The sequence below is a fragment of the Mesocricetus auratus genome, unplaced genomic scaffold (genome assembly GCF_017639785.1).
Source record: "Mesocricetus auratus isolate SY011 unplaced genomic scaffold, BCM_Maur_2.0 Super-Scaffold_100676, whole genome shotgun sequence".
Taxonomy (NCBI): Eukaryota; Metazoa; Chordata; class Mammalia; order Rodentia; family Cricetidae; genus Mesocricetus; species Mesocricetus auratus.
In genome coordinates this window covers 89376062-89390454 of record NW_024429266.1, presented here as the reverse complement: position 1 = coordinate 89390454, position 14393 = coordinate 89376062, and the positions used below count along the sequence as shown (strand labels likewise).

The window sequence follows — 14393 nt, the reverse complement described above, 5'->3', positions numbered from 1 at the left end:
AGAGAGAGGATAACCTGCAGCATTATCCCTCAGGCGCTGTCCGTTTTACGGTTTTTCTTTTCTTTTTTTCCTCTTTTTGAGATGGGATCTTTCATGAGTTGGGAACTTACCAAGTAGACTTAGGCTGGCTGGCCAGAGCCCCGGGGATCTGCCGGTCTCCACTCCCCTCTCTTACCTCCCCCTGTGGCGATATTTTGTTTATGATCGAACAAATAAAGCTTGCTGGAAGATCAGCGTGCAGAACTAAGACACTAGTTAGCCACAGAGGCCAGGCAGTGGTGGCACACACCTTTAATCCCAGCACTCAGGAGACAGAGACAGAGGGATCTCTGTTAGTTCAAGGCCACTCTGAGCTATATGTAATTGATTCAGTCTAAAAGAGAAACAGCTCACACAAAGATGATCCCAGCCCTTGGAATGACATGCCTTTAATCCCAGCACTAGGGAGGTGGAGCCAGGAGTGATACGGCTGGGTAGAGAGAGGAATGTAAGGCGGGAGGAGACGAGAGATCAGCAGTCTAAAGATTCGTAGAGGCAGTCTAGGCAGCGGTCAGTCTAAAGAGTCTGAGGATGTGGGCTGGAGAGATGGCTCAGAGGTTAAGAGCACTGGTTGCTCTTCTAGAGGTCCTGAGTTCAATTCCCAGTAGCCATCTATAGTGAGAGTTGGTGCCCTCTACTGGCGTGCAAGCAGAACACTGTATACATAATAAATAGATTAAAAAGAAAAAAGTCTGGGGATGCAGTGTGAGGACCGGATTGGCCCTTTGGTCTGAGCGTTGGTAGAGGTAAGGATAAGAACTCTCTAGCGGCTGGCTGCTTTGCTTCTCTGATCTTTCAGGTTTCACCCCCCGATGGCTGACTCTGAGTTTTTATTATTAAGACCAAAGAGAATCTGTGCAAAGGGTCCTTGTGGTGTTTCCTTTCCACTGAGCCCACAGATTCAGGACCCCTGCCCTGTGCTCCACCCTCAGGTCTTACGTTCAGGTGGGGAGCCCCCTCCCCCATCCATCTCCTGCCAACACCTCTCTCTGCTCTGCTCTGTTCTCCTCTTCCCCAGGTTTTCACCTCATGATCATTTAATCACAGCCCAGCTGGCATCTCCGAAAGGCCACTGTGGGGACCTGCCCAAAGAAGCAAAGTTGTCACCATTTTGCTCTCTGAGGAACAAAAGTGCCACCCCCCCCCACACACACACCATCTCACACAGTGTGAAAGACTTGCAAATCCAAGCCAATCCCCTGCTTTAGTCTCAGGCCCCACAAAGCTTAGGAAATATGATAATGTACCTGCAGCTGTGCCCCTCTGGCTAATTAAATCTAAATAAGTCACAGACTTTTAAATTATGTATCAGGGGTTGGCCAAAACGGCTTCATAACGTGGGAGTCCTCACTATTTCGCTGTGCCCTGTGGAAAAATCCCATCTTTTAATCGTGCTTAACCTTCCTGAAGGAGCAGTGGCAAGCTTTAAATAATGAATAAATGGATCTGAAGGAGAGTCCCCAAAGCCACACACAGAAGACATCAAAAAACCTGGAGAGGTAGACACGGGCCTGGGGGGATTCCAGAACTTTCTGGAGATTGCTGGGGTGCTGGCTGAAATCAATTGGCTCCTCAGCAGGACTGGTCAAAGAGAAGCGGGAGGAGGGGCAGCCGTCCAGCCTCTAGCCTGGCAGCCTTCTGTCAAGCTGCCAGTTTTTGCTTGCTAGCCTCTGCCTCTGCCAGGCGTAGATGGAGAGGCCCTCACAGCACTTCTGGGACACACACTCCCGTCTTCTCACCTCGTTTTCTATCTTGTCCTGTTGTGCCCATATTCTGAACCCCAAATCACCAAGAGACACGTTCTAATGCAAAAGCAAGGAGTCTTTTATTATTAACAAATTAACTGCATTATTTGTTGTCTTTCGTCCCTCCGACATGGCAGATGAGAGCCAGAAGGACCCAGGGAACCTCGAGGTAGGGAATTTATTGGGCAGCGTAAGGGGAGTGTCTAGGGGTACACAACAGTCTCAGGATTGGTGCGCTTCTGGGCTTTGGCGACCTGTCCTGTGTTGATTGGTCAACTGGTTGTTATGGCCTCCCAGGGCGGTTGCTATGCTTGCACGCCACTTTTACCATAATGCACGCCCAGAGCCATAAAGCACATCCCGAGTCCCGCCAGCTAACTTCTGATGGGTTTCTTGACACATGGAGGGTGTCTGACCTAGGGCGGCTTCTGCAAGGTCAGAAGGCTGGAAACTAAGCACACGTGCTGAGTCAGGGGCCTTTGTCTTTCTGGGTCTTTCCTGCAGCCTGTCATGGCTGCCAAAGCAGGGGACTGGGTGAGGGTCTGGTCCCTTCACTAGGTAATCTACGGTTACTTAAATGGAGCCTAGGAAGCTTAAAGGACTCATAGCACCTGCTCAACAGGGACAACAACAGAAAAGGTGGGGGGAGTGGCCTTTATAATGACACCCGCTGCCCTTCCTTGTAGTAAATGACTGTAGCCTCTGAGCTCCAGCTTAATGTTGGACTTGGGGTTGGCAATCCATGATGCCCTATTTAGGGGGCAGGCAAACTTCAGTGTCTTGCCCCTCCCCCACATGCCTACTTGAAATGTTGAAGCAGAGTGGACCTCAGTGATGACTTCCTTTGTGAGGCAATCTTTAGCAGCTGGGTGTAGGACCATGGAGTCAATCCCCTGGCCAGCAGTGGACTGTGTTCTGTGGGACAAGAGATCAGGAAGGGAAGAGACTCTAGCCTTGGACACATCTACAGTTTTGGAGGATGCCGGACACGGATCTGTGTGCCCAGGCCAGGCCACTCCTGTGGTGGTAGAGACCAGAGCAGTTCTAGGCACACGTGCATCCAGGTAAAACCAAGACCTCTCCATTGTGGGCTGTGGTTGTGGCCTATTATGCTCTTCCCCAGGTGGACACAGTGTGGGGCCAGGCCCTGCTGCCAGGCTCCTCCTCCCTGCCTCAACCAATTAAGGTCTCTAACTCAGAAACTCAGGCTTTCCAAAGCAGGAAAGATAGGCAGCTAGTTTCTATTTAAGTTACTAACACTTGCCTTTGTCCCGTTGGAATCATACATTTTGTTTAAGGATCCAAAAGTGCTCAGTTAAAAACTGTGACAAGGCAAGACAGGACAGAGCAGAGATTTCTCCATCTTGTATGCTTTTTTTTTTTTGAGAAAGGATGTTTTCTTCCTCTCCATTGCTGGAACTACAGGCATGTATTCATTCTTGACCCTTCCTTCCTTCCTTCCTTCCTTCCTTCCTTCCTTCCTTCCTTCCTTCCTTTCTCTCTCTCTCTTTCTCTCTCTTCTTCTTTTATTTATTTATTTATTAAGTATACAGTATTCTTCCTGCATGTGTATGCCTGCATGCCAGAAGAGGGTACCAGATCTCATTACAGATGGTTGTGAGTCACCATATGGTTGCTGGGAATTGAACTCAGGTCCTCCGGAAGAGCAGCCAGTGCTCTTAACCACTGAGCCATCTCTCCAGGACCCGCCCCCATCTTGTATTCTTGCTGAGACCATTTCAGGTTTAACTAGAATTTGATCTCCTCAATGGAGAATCACATGGATAATTACCAAACTCTATTCTAGAGCCTGAAGTCAAGATGCCCCCAGTGAACTTAACTTCTGTTAAACTTTGGCTTGTCCAAACTTCCCTCTATAGCTAACAGCGTATCTTGACTTCTGTTAAACTGCTTGCTTGTGCAACACCCCCCTCTTGCCCTCCCAGCTACTGAGATTCCAGGGTGTGTGTGTGTGTGTGTATGTGTGTGTGTGTTTTCCTTTAAAAGACCCTTAGTCTAAATGCTCAGGGCTACACTTGGGTCCCTGAATATATGGGTGTGGTCCCAGCTGGCTGGAATAAAGAGTTTCAGTTGGCTGTAAACTGTCTGAGTGACCATCTCTGGTGGGCTCCCCATACAAAACCACTAAGATGTCCTATAGCTAGAAGTAGCCTCATGACTATGTTTGACCAATGAGATATAATCAGAAATCTGTGCTTGGGGCTTTTTAGAAAGTCTTTTTATGTTTTTATTGCTGTTGGTTTTTATTTATTATTTTAATATTTATTTATTATTATGTATACAGTGTTCTGCCTCCATGTGTCCCTGCAGGCCAGAAGAGGGTGCCAGATCTCATTACAGATGGTTGTAAGCCACCATGTGGTTGCTGGGAATTGAACTCAGGTCCTCTGCAAGAGCAACCAGTGCTCTTAACCGCTGAGCCATCTCTCCAGCCCTGTGGTTGGCTTTTAAAAAAGATTTTGAGACAAGTTCTATGTAGATCAGGCTGGCCTTGAACTCAGAGCTCTGTCTGCCTTTGCCTCCTGAGTGCTGGGATTAAAGGTGTACTCCACCCATTCCCAGTTAGGAACACCTTTTAAAAGCAGGCCTTAGCGAGTTCCAGGACAGCCTCCAAAACAATACAGAGAAACCCTGTCTCGAAAAACCAAAACCCAAAAAACAAAAAAACAAACAAAAAAAAGGCAGGCCTTCCTCCCTACCTGCTCTTGCCCCGTGGGCTTGGTGCCTGGAGCTGTGGTAGCCTTGCAAGAGAATGAGGCAGAAGCCATAGGGTAAGAAGGAAGGCTGTGTTATAAGGATGGTGGAAGAGCCAGGAGCCGGAGTCCCCCGTCATGTCCATAGTGCCTTCACCAGCCTCAGGCTGGTCACCTGGAAAGTCTCGGTTTTACCCCACTCATCTGAGCAAGAACATTCCATGCCTTCTGAATAGAGGATACACCTCAGTGCGATCTTGTGTGTGAGTCCTCTCTCCTCCTCCCCACCTACCTTTCCAGGTTTGTTAACCCCCTCCTGGGTGGCCAGGGCTGCTCTTGTCTTACTGGAACCCTTCGTACCTGAGATCTCTGTGCTGTGAACTATCTTACCTGTTCTTGTGTTACCTCTGTCTCGCCAGGCAGGGTTGTGGGAACTTGGGAAGAGTGCGCTTCAGAGTAAGACTCTCTGAACCCTGGAATTCTCGGCAAGCTGGTTTTGATCCAGGTCTCTGCCTCCCTGGGGTTTTGGCAAGCCGGCCTCCTTGAGCATTGAGCTGGGCACTTGGCACTGGAGGCACCCTGGAGCTGCTATTGTGTTGACTTGTTGCTAGGTTGGTGACCATTTAGCTGTGTCTCTTTCCTGCCCTTTGTGGCTGTGTCTCTCCTGATTTGCATTTCAATGAGACTTGTCCTGAGTCAGAGTTACACTCTTCCTAAACTCAGGTCCTAGATTCCTGGTATCAGTCTTCAAACACTCGATCCGGGGCCGAGGGCAAGAGAGAGCTTGTATGCATAACCCAGGGTGTGCCATGCTAATTTAAAGACTTGAATGAGTTTATCTATCTCTTAGGGAAAAAATGAAAGCATTTAGGTCCAGTGTTGCCAGGCAACAGGAGTGGCAGGAAGGCCTTAAGACGTTTAGCTTTTACCCAGTGCACACCTCTGTGACAGGTGAATAGGCAGGCCTGCAAGTTTGCTATCCTAACCTCCTTGCCTCAGGCTCGTGACAGAAACCTGGATCAAATAAGTGATCCTGAGAATTGCCCCACAGCAAGCATTTCTATCACTGAAAGTTTAATGAGAGATGCCAGTTTTACCATTTGCAAGTTATAAGTGCCTATCACACACAGGCCTAAGTGGGGATGGATGCATTGAGCTGGGCGGAGAATGAGAAGTCACCATGGACGTAAATAGCATGCTAATATGTCCTGACGGTGTGGTCCCAAGCCACTCTTCTCCGTTTCAGTGAGTATCACTCACAGGACCCAGCCAGCCGAAACTTATTTCCATCCTTCTTACGGCCCCGCTCTATGACAGGGAAGAGTGGGTAGAGTCATCGAGGGCAGAGCTGCATCCAGGCTCACTGTGATTGCCACTATCCCCTCCTGTGGCTCTCAGTGCCAGAGCTGGCCACCCTGCTGCTTGGGCTGGTAGGAGCAGAGCAGCTGATGTCTACAAAAGGAGGTATGAGGGCCCGAAGGGGGTTGCTGGGAGAGTTGAACTTCTTTTCTTGGTTGTGCATGCCTTGTGGTTTTGCTTCTGGGCTCCCATTGAGCCCTTTCTTGCTTACTTTGGAGGCTGAGAACAGCCCTGCTACAGGAAGTTGTTTACTTTGATCTCTGTAAGTCAGTATGTCTATATCTACATTTTTGAGAGTCTGTATGTCTCTGTGTGTATGTGTGTGTGTGTGTGTGTGTGTGTGTGCGCGCGCGCGTGCGCATGTGCAAAATGTTGGGTCGTGTGTGTGGTATGTGTGTCTTATGTTGGGTTTTGTGTGCGTGTGGTGTGTGTTATGTTGCATTGTGTGTATGCATTGTTGTGTGCATTATATTTGGTTGTTGTGTGTTAGGTTGTATGTGTGCTGTGTTATATTTGATTGTGTGTTATGTTGAGTTGTGTGTGTGTGTTGGGTTGTATGTGTGCTGTGTTATATTTGGTTGTGTGTGTGTGTATGGCATGTTGTGTGTGTGGTATTTTTAGTTCCTCCTGTTTTCCTGTAAAGAATCAGTGATGACTTCTTCCAGGTTCTCCTCCTTTCTGGGTCTTGGGGATGTGGCTGTATTTTCCTGCCTGTCTTACCAAGGGACGCACTGGCTGCTTTAGGTACTCCCTACTCCAAGTTCCCTAGTGTGTGTGGGGGGGTGTCAGTGTGTCTCCATTTAATCAGTGTCTGAAGTCTCTAGTCAAATGGGCCTTGACAACAGCTTGGTGCTGCCGCCCTGACATGTTTGTGTATCTGGGAGGGTCCAAAGTCTTGGCTCTTATGGGGTCCCTGTAGTAACTGTAGCAAATTACCATGGACTTGGTGGCCTAAAACAGAAGGGCTTTCTTCTTTTATAATTCTGGAGTTCAGAAGTCTAAAATGGGTTCCCAGGGCTGTTTCGTTCTGGAGACCCTGGAGAGAATGCATATTCTAGATGTTTCCAACTTCTAGAAACTACCCACATTCTTTTTTAAAACTTTTTATTTTCTATGCATTGGTGTTTGGCCTGCATGTATGTCTCTGGAACTGAGTTGCAGACAGCTGTGAGCTGCCATGGGAACTGAACCTGGGTCCTCTGGAAGAGCAGACTGTTCTTAACCACTGAGCCACCTCTCTAGCGCCCCTCCCCCCCATTCCTTGACATGTGGCCGTGCGTCACTCTGCCCCTGAAGGATGGCTCCCCACACCTGGTGCGATATTGGGCCCACCTGGGTAATGCAGGCTCAGTTCCCATGTCAAGGTCCTTGAACATGTCCCAGAGTTGTAACTGTATTGGCAGGAGTGAAGATATTCTAAACTAAGAATGTGTGCTCCCCTCTTTGGCCACCAGAGTACTTAAGCAGTAGACCTCAAGGAATTGCAAGAAATTGGAATTTCCCTGTGAAGATAGAGGTCTCTGGTCCAGCAGCCAATTAGCCCCTAATAAACACACAAAGTCTTATATTAATTTATAGACTGTTTGATGGCTAGAGCTTCTTACTGGCTAACTCTCTCTTAATTATTAACCCATTTGTATTAATCTAACTATTCCCAATGCTCTTGGCTTACCTGGTTACATCCCGGCATGTTACTCCTTCTGCTTCTACATGGGGTCTCTCCTATCTGCCTTCCTCTCCCCGCCTATCCTTCCTGCCTGGCTACTGGCCAATCAGTGTTTTATTCATCGACCAATAAGAGAAACATACATACAGAAGAACATCCCCTATCATCCCTGGGAGTCTCATATTGGGAGAGGAGAACTGAAGCCTGGAGCTGGCCATAGGGGAGCTTGTCTCCTGAAAGATTTCTTGTAGTTCCATTTTCAGACCTTTTGGGGATGGCTAAGATAGGGAGGGGCAGGGCCACACCCAAACTGTTTAATTACGCATTACCTCCGGCTCTCTATTTGAATCTGAGCTTTGTGTTAGGACCCCCCAAGATGGACCTCTTCATTTGTCCCTCTTTCTAATGTGGTCAAATTGAATACGTCTCCATTTTCTGCTTTTCACTACTTTCTATCTGGCCTGCAGAGGACGGGTGCTGAAATCCAGCCTGTGAAGGCTTCCAGGACCCAGGCTCTGAACTAACAGCCTTTGTTACAGTTTCTTTTGTGAGCTAAAGTAATGTTCTCAAGATTCTGCCAACAGGGACATTTTTGTTGGGGGAGGGGCTCACTTTAACCTCACAACTTAAAGGGGAAAAAGAAAACTGTCTGAGCATGAGTAGATGGGGTGGAACTTGGCCAGCTTGGTCACTAATGCGATTCTATCATTCTATAAAGGTTTCTGGGCCTTCCCTGAGGGTCCACCCCCAACTCCAACCTGTTAACTTCTGAAGGTCTCTCTTGGGGAGAAGGTCTCTCTTGGGGAGGAGGCATAGTCATCACAGTGAGAAGCAGGCTCAAGGCAGGTGCCTGTCCAAGTGCCTTCACATGTAGGCGTCAGCAGCTGGCTGGCAGCTGTGCGGGGTCCCGCCAGGTTGCAGTAGGGGAGGGGAGGGGTCTGGTGGTGGGCAGAGGACATCCCCAGCGATGGAAGAAGCAAAGGCACTTGGAAGTAGGACCACAGGGTTTTAATTAAACACAGCAATATGGCCGCCAGGCAGAACAGGTAATGCTTGGAGAAGAGAAAGAAGACCATCTCCTTGGCAACGTAGATGATGTGGATGAAGATGAAGCAGTACAGGAACATGGCAAACTGGTTCTGGGGGAGCAAGAGGTCCTGGAGGCCTCCCGAGAACTGTGGGGGAAAGAAGATGGCGGAGCTGGCAACACCAGATCTGGATTCAGTCCTGCCCTGACCCTGACCTCAAGGAGGCCACTCAAGTAGTAATACTCCCTTCCCAAACTCACGAGGAAGAATGAGAAAATAAATGGAAAAAATTCCTAGTGAGGTCGCTGGCTCGTAGAGGGATCTCGGTCGTTTTTTATCTTGAACTTGCATTATCTCTCCTGACCCTGGACACCAGGCCAACACAGTCCTTTCTCTCTCTGTCTGTCTTGCCCAGCAGGGTTACCCATGTGAACAAGTTCTCTAGGACTCCAAGGTTCCCAGATCTCTGGTTCTTAGAAATACACATATTTAAGATTTATTTATTCACTATTCAGTATATAGTGTTCTGCCTGCATGTATCCCTACAGGCCAGAGGGGGCACCAGATCTCATTACAGATGGTTGTGAGCCACCATGTGGTTGCTAGGAACTGAACTCAAGACCTCTGGAAGATCAGTCAGTGCTCTTAACCTCTGAGCCATCTCTCCAGCCCTCTTAGAAATATTCTTTGGATATTGTCCCCTGATAGTCTAGTTTTCTGGACCGTGGCACTCTGAAGATGCATCCCTTGAGCTCAAGTGAGTGTCTCAGACTCCCTGTGTCTTGGCACACGTCACGTGGTTAGTGTGGTCCTCCATCCTGGGGTTTGTATGCTCTTTCTGGGGACAGGTAGCATAGTGAGAGATACAGTCTCCCTGACTGTGTGGGGAATTGGGTTTTCAGATGGGTCTGGCTGTGAGTTCTCTTTTCTAAAGTCAGTAACTAGGCTCAGACTTGTTGTACCTGTCATCAGTTTTGGTCTGAGCTAAAGAATTTTCCACGGTTTCTGCTCCACAATATTTTTTAAGATGTCATACTTTAACAGCTAAATGGCAAAGACTGAGATGCCCTAAACTAGTGAGAAATATTAGCTTAGATATATTCACTATAATTAAATTTATTCATCCATCTGTTCATCCTCCCTTTGTCTCCTCTCTCCTTCTAACCACTTAGAAAAAGAGAAAACTATGGAAGCCTCCATAATCAAGTCAAGCTCCACTCCAGGTTTGTTTTGTTTTGTCTTTTGTAGATGAACCATTAGCAAAACACTTTCGTAAGCTATTCCCAAGGGCCCAGACCTTCGATACATCCTTGCTGAAAGCAGCTACAGAAATGAGAAGGCAACTCTGTCAAGACATAAAACTAAAGGGATAGGGAATGATTCCAGTTCTGATGCCCCTGAGGTGAGCAGCAAGGAAGGCAGGAGAGCAGAGGAAAAGATTCAGGGTTCTCTGGGCAGGCAGTGCTCTGTAGGCTGGGGCTCTGTGTGTGACCTCTGCCACACTCTACTGCCTGCATGTTTTAGCCTGAAATGAGGAAGGGGGGAAGGAAGCTGTGGTATGTGTATGTATGTGTGTGTTTATATATACATATATGTTCATATGTGTAAGTTTATATATATAATAGTTATGTATAATATGCTTGTACAGTGAACTCTGTCTTGTTTATATTATACATATATATGTATATATATATATATACACATACATATAGCCCACTCTTTAGACTTTTCAAAACACTACCCATGGCCTATCTTTTAAGCAGCAGAGGACTTTGGAGCTGGAGAGATGACTCAGAGGTTGAGAGCACTGGCTGCTCTTCCAGAGGTTCTGAGTTCAATTCCCAGCAACCACATGGTGGCTCACAACCCTCTGTAATGAGATCTGGTGCCCTCTTCTAAATAAATAAATAAATCTTAAAAAAAAGAAAGAAAAAGAAGCAGAGGGCTTCATGATAAGGATTTTCATGTCATCCAGCAAGGAGAAACATTTTTCAAACTAAAAAGAGAGAAATATGTAGGAGACATGGACCAAGGAGACTGCGGTCGCTAATTTTCCTTTAAGCATGCCTGGGAGGTTATCTAGGATAGGTGAACTGAGGTGGGACTTCCCTGGACTGAGAGAAACAGTGATCCGAGGCCCAGTCCTGACCGAAGCAGTGGGACCAGCCTCCTTGGGGTCCTCTCTGGAGCCGTGAGCCAAAATGGACCCTTCTTCCTTCCTGCAACTGTGTTTGTCAGGGTGTCTGCCACAGTAACCAGACAAGAAACTAGTACCAATAGTATGCCTGAGTTCAATAGTTTCTGCCTCAAATTTGCAACAATTTTCATCCTTGGATATTGAGGAAAAAATATCTAAGACTTTACAAGAATTGGAAAATACCGTGGAATGTGTGTGAATTCTAAAGAAAGGCAAATGTTTTCTAGATATTGGGAGAGGAAAATGTATTCCAGATGTCCTGTTCAATAAGCGTGGCTTGGCTCAGTAATATCGTTTAATGTATAATTAAGCAGGTACCTTGTGAACAAGAAAAAAATAATTAGGAAGCCAGCATGAGTTCCTTGAGAACGAATCCTGTAAAACCCATTTTCTCTTTAACGAACTGACCAGTCAATTGGACAATGATTTGGGTAAAGTAATGCCTTATTCCGGGAAGCCTTTTGACACCGGGCTCAGGACTGGTTTCTTGGGAAAGCTGCAGAAATGGGAGCTGGAGAAAATGTAACGGCTGGTGTTGATTGATGGGACCCCGATGGCCTGTGGTGGGATCTTGCAGTGGGATTTACTTTGGGTCAGATCCTTCTCAACAATTCTAGCCACAGCTTAGACGAGGACAAGCTTCTCAGAACCAAGGATGACTCAGAGCTGGGAAGCAGAGCTCGTCATACATCACAATAAAACTGAGAAGTGATGGATTTAAGCTGCTGCTGGCGGGTCAAGACGCCAATTGCACGAGTTCATAAAAATGGTAATATCTAACCATTACCGGGCACTCACGTAATGTGCGGGCTCATCGCAAGGTGGCTTGCACTCATTCTCTCACTTACTCTTCACCTTGACCCCGTGAGATGGGTTGGACTTCAGTGATGAGCAAACTAAGACTCAAGGGGGATTCGTAATATGTTCAAGGTTAAGTGGTTCACAAAAGCGGTTGAGCCAGGCATTTTACCCAGACCCTATGACTTTGGCGACCAGGAGACACCACTTTCAAGTGGTGACCTCTTTCATCATGAAGTCCTTAGAGTGGTCTGGTCACAGTGATAAGTACCTTATATGGCATTTCACCTCAACTTGTCTTTTGTGACAGGGTCTCATATAGCCCAGGTTAGCCTCAGACTTGCTATGCCACCTTGAGCTGGTCATTCTGCCTCACTTGCTGAGTGCTGGGATCCTGGCCGCCCCCCACATATGCTTTATTTGGTGCTGGAGACCTAACCCGGGGTTTCATGTACACTGGTCAAGCACTCTGGATCACAATCCTTCAGATGGGCACTCTTGTCCCTACAGTAGGGGTTGAATACACATTTCTTGTGAGAACAACGTTGCATTAGTTGGTTCTGAGGCGAGCTGTTCAACAGAGAAAACTCAGCCCTGAAAGGGAGGCGGTGGTTCTGTTGACACTCAGTGGTCAGATCCCAGGGGCTGTCTCCTCCGATACTATGTCTTAAGAGAAACAAAGGTGATGGGAAACCAGTCGTGGTGAGCATCGAACACAGACTATCAAAAAGGGGTGCTAGGTAGAGGGTGTGGTTTCTAAGCACCTCCTACTCTCGGCTCTCTTTGGGGACTTGAATCTCATTTTTCATGGAAGCTCTGGAAGAGTCAGCCAACTGTGGGACGGCGGTTTCAGACCATCCTGCAAACCGACTCAAGGTACCAGAGGCTAGAGGGAGCTGTATGGATGCTCGCCATTTCTCAGCCAGAGAAGGCGCATAGCGGAGCAGGCGCAGTGAGCCCTGTCTTACCTGGGTCCGTGGGGACGGGGGGGGAGGGAACGGGGGACGGGGGGGACGGGAGACGGGGGAAGAAGGACACACGACCTCAGCACTATTCCACTACCTGGCGAGGCAAAGCCTGCTGCTGCTGCTGCTGTAGCTGCTCCATCACTTCCTCGTGCTGCCGCTGCCGTTCGTTCTCCTGATGCAGATACTTCAGGCGGGTCAGCTCAAACTCCATGCGCACCTTCTCCAGCTCCATCGCGTTGTGGTGCTCTGTCTCAAAGGTCAGGGGCAGCTCCGTGGGTTCCGGTCCAGGCCCATCGCCAGCCTGACCCTTGGTGGTGGTAGGGCCAGACTTTGGGGACAGTGACTTAGGGGGCCCTGGGCAATCTTTGTCCTCACAGGTTTCATTCTCTTCCAGGAGGGGCAGTTCTAGCTTTGGGGGTTCTGCATCCTAGGATAGGGAAGAAGGAGTGGGGTGATGGTGGAGTCGATGTGGGGCTCCCCAGAACCGCTCCCTCAGCTTCAAGCCTCAGTAGCCTGGGTGTATTTGCAAAGAGTGACCAGGTAGGGTGGTGGCGGCGGTGCATGCCTTTAATCGCAGCACTTGGGAGACAGAGGCAGGGGATCTCTGTGAGTTCAAGGCCAGCCTGGTCTACAGAGCGAGTTCCAGGACAGCCAGGGCTACACAGAGAACAAAACCAAAGCTGTAGAAAGCAGGGTATGCAGGGCTTCTTGCTAGAAGTGCATTAGAGACTCAAGTACAGCAGGCAAATTGTCACGGAGGGGCGGCGCCCTAACGTTGTAGGCAAGGCACTGGTAGGTGAGGTGGGCATCTGGTTAGGTAGTGGTTCTTGCCGCCACGGAGGTCACTTTTCTATTTCCCACACTTTATCTAACAGTTAGGCAACAGGTCTTTCAGGGACTCCAGAGTGAGGAAGCAGCCTAGGGTCTGTGTTGAGAGAACCAGACAACATATGTGTACCCATTTGCATGCGTGACCTATCCACAGAGAAAAGAAAGGACCTCATATAGAAAGACAGTGACGGTTTCATATAACCTTACGATCCCTCCAAGAGTTAGTAGTCCGCAGCTGGGTACCAGGTATGGGGATGGGACACAGCCCTGCTCTTCTTGGTGGCCTCTGAATCTCACAGCACACGCCCTTAGATTCTAAGGCTTGGTGTCCTCCCCCACCCCTCTGGAATGGCCAGGACAATCCAGGGACACCCTCTTACCAAAGAAGCCTTTGACTTCCCTTCAGGTATGTTGTCAGCAGGCGCCACCTTGGAGAGGGCGGGGCAGCTTTCTCCTGCCCCACGGGCTTCCATCGCCTCTGTGTCCTCTGCCGCCATCTGGATGACCACAGTGCTGCCAGCCAGGACCAGAGGACATACTTTGAGACAGTGACATTTGGCTTCTTCAGGTTCTGGCCACCATCATAATCCCCTATCCTCACAATAGCCACATTCTACCAGTTGCTAGGGCACTTCAGGTTAGAGGCTGTGACACCTGGGTGGTCACTGGTAAGAGCTTCAGGGTGCGGCCTGCAAGGTAGCTCAGTCAGTAGGGCTGCCTGCTGGCAACGCCCAGTCACCTGAATTTGATTCCTGAAATCCACATGGTTCGAAAAGAGAAAGAAAGAGAACTGACTCCTGACATTTATGCCATGGCATATATGTACACTACACACCCCCAAGTAAATGTATGTAATAAGAAATTAAAAATCCAAACGCAGTGAAGATTGGGTCTTTCTTACCTCTCAGGACTGCGTTGAAAACTGGCATGGCAGCTGCTGGCTCCAGAAGCATACTGGATGAACTCCAATCCCTGAGGTTTGCCGTTCACATACAGATTATGTTGGGATGAATCGGTTTCCAGTGCTGAATGGTCCCCAGGACCCCAG

At 48.5% G+C, this 14393-nt stretch overlaps 1 protein-coding gene across 1 annotated transcript; it reads right to left on the bottom strand.

Annotated features, from left to right (window-relative positions):
- Window positions 1–8284: 8284 nt before the first annotated feature.
- On the bottom strand, window positions 8285–13942 carry Tmem247 (transmembrane protein 247). The gene is made up of 3 exons (XM_040737045.1): window positions 13726–13942; window positions 12609–12941; window positions 8285–8698 (listed from the first exon to the last, which is right to left on the bottom strand). Exons 1-3 carry the CDS (start codon window positions 13840–13842, stop codon window positions 8285–8287), a joined length of 864 nt encoding a protein of 287 aa, XP_040592979.1. The 5' UTR covers window positions 13843–13942.
- Between the last annotated feature and the right edge of the window lie 451 nt (window positions 13943–14393).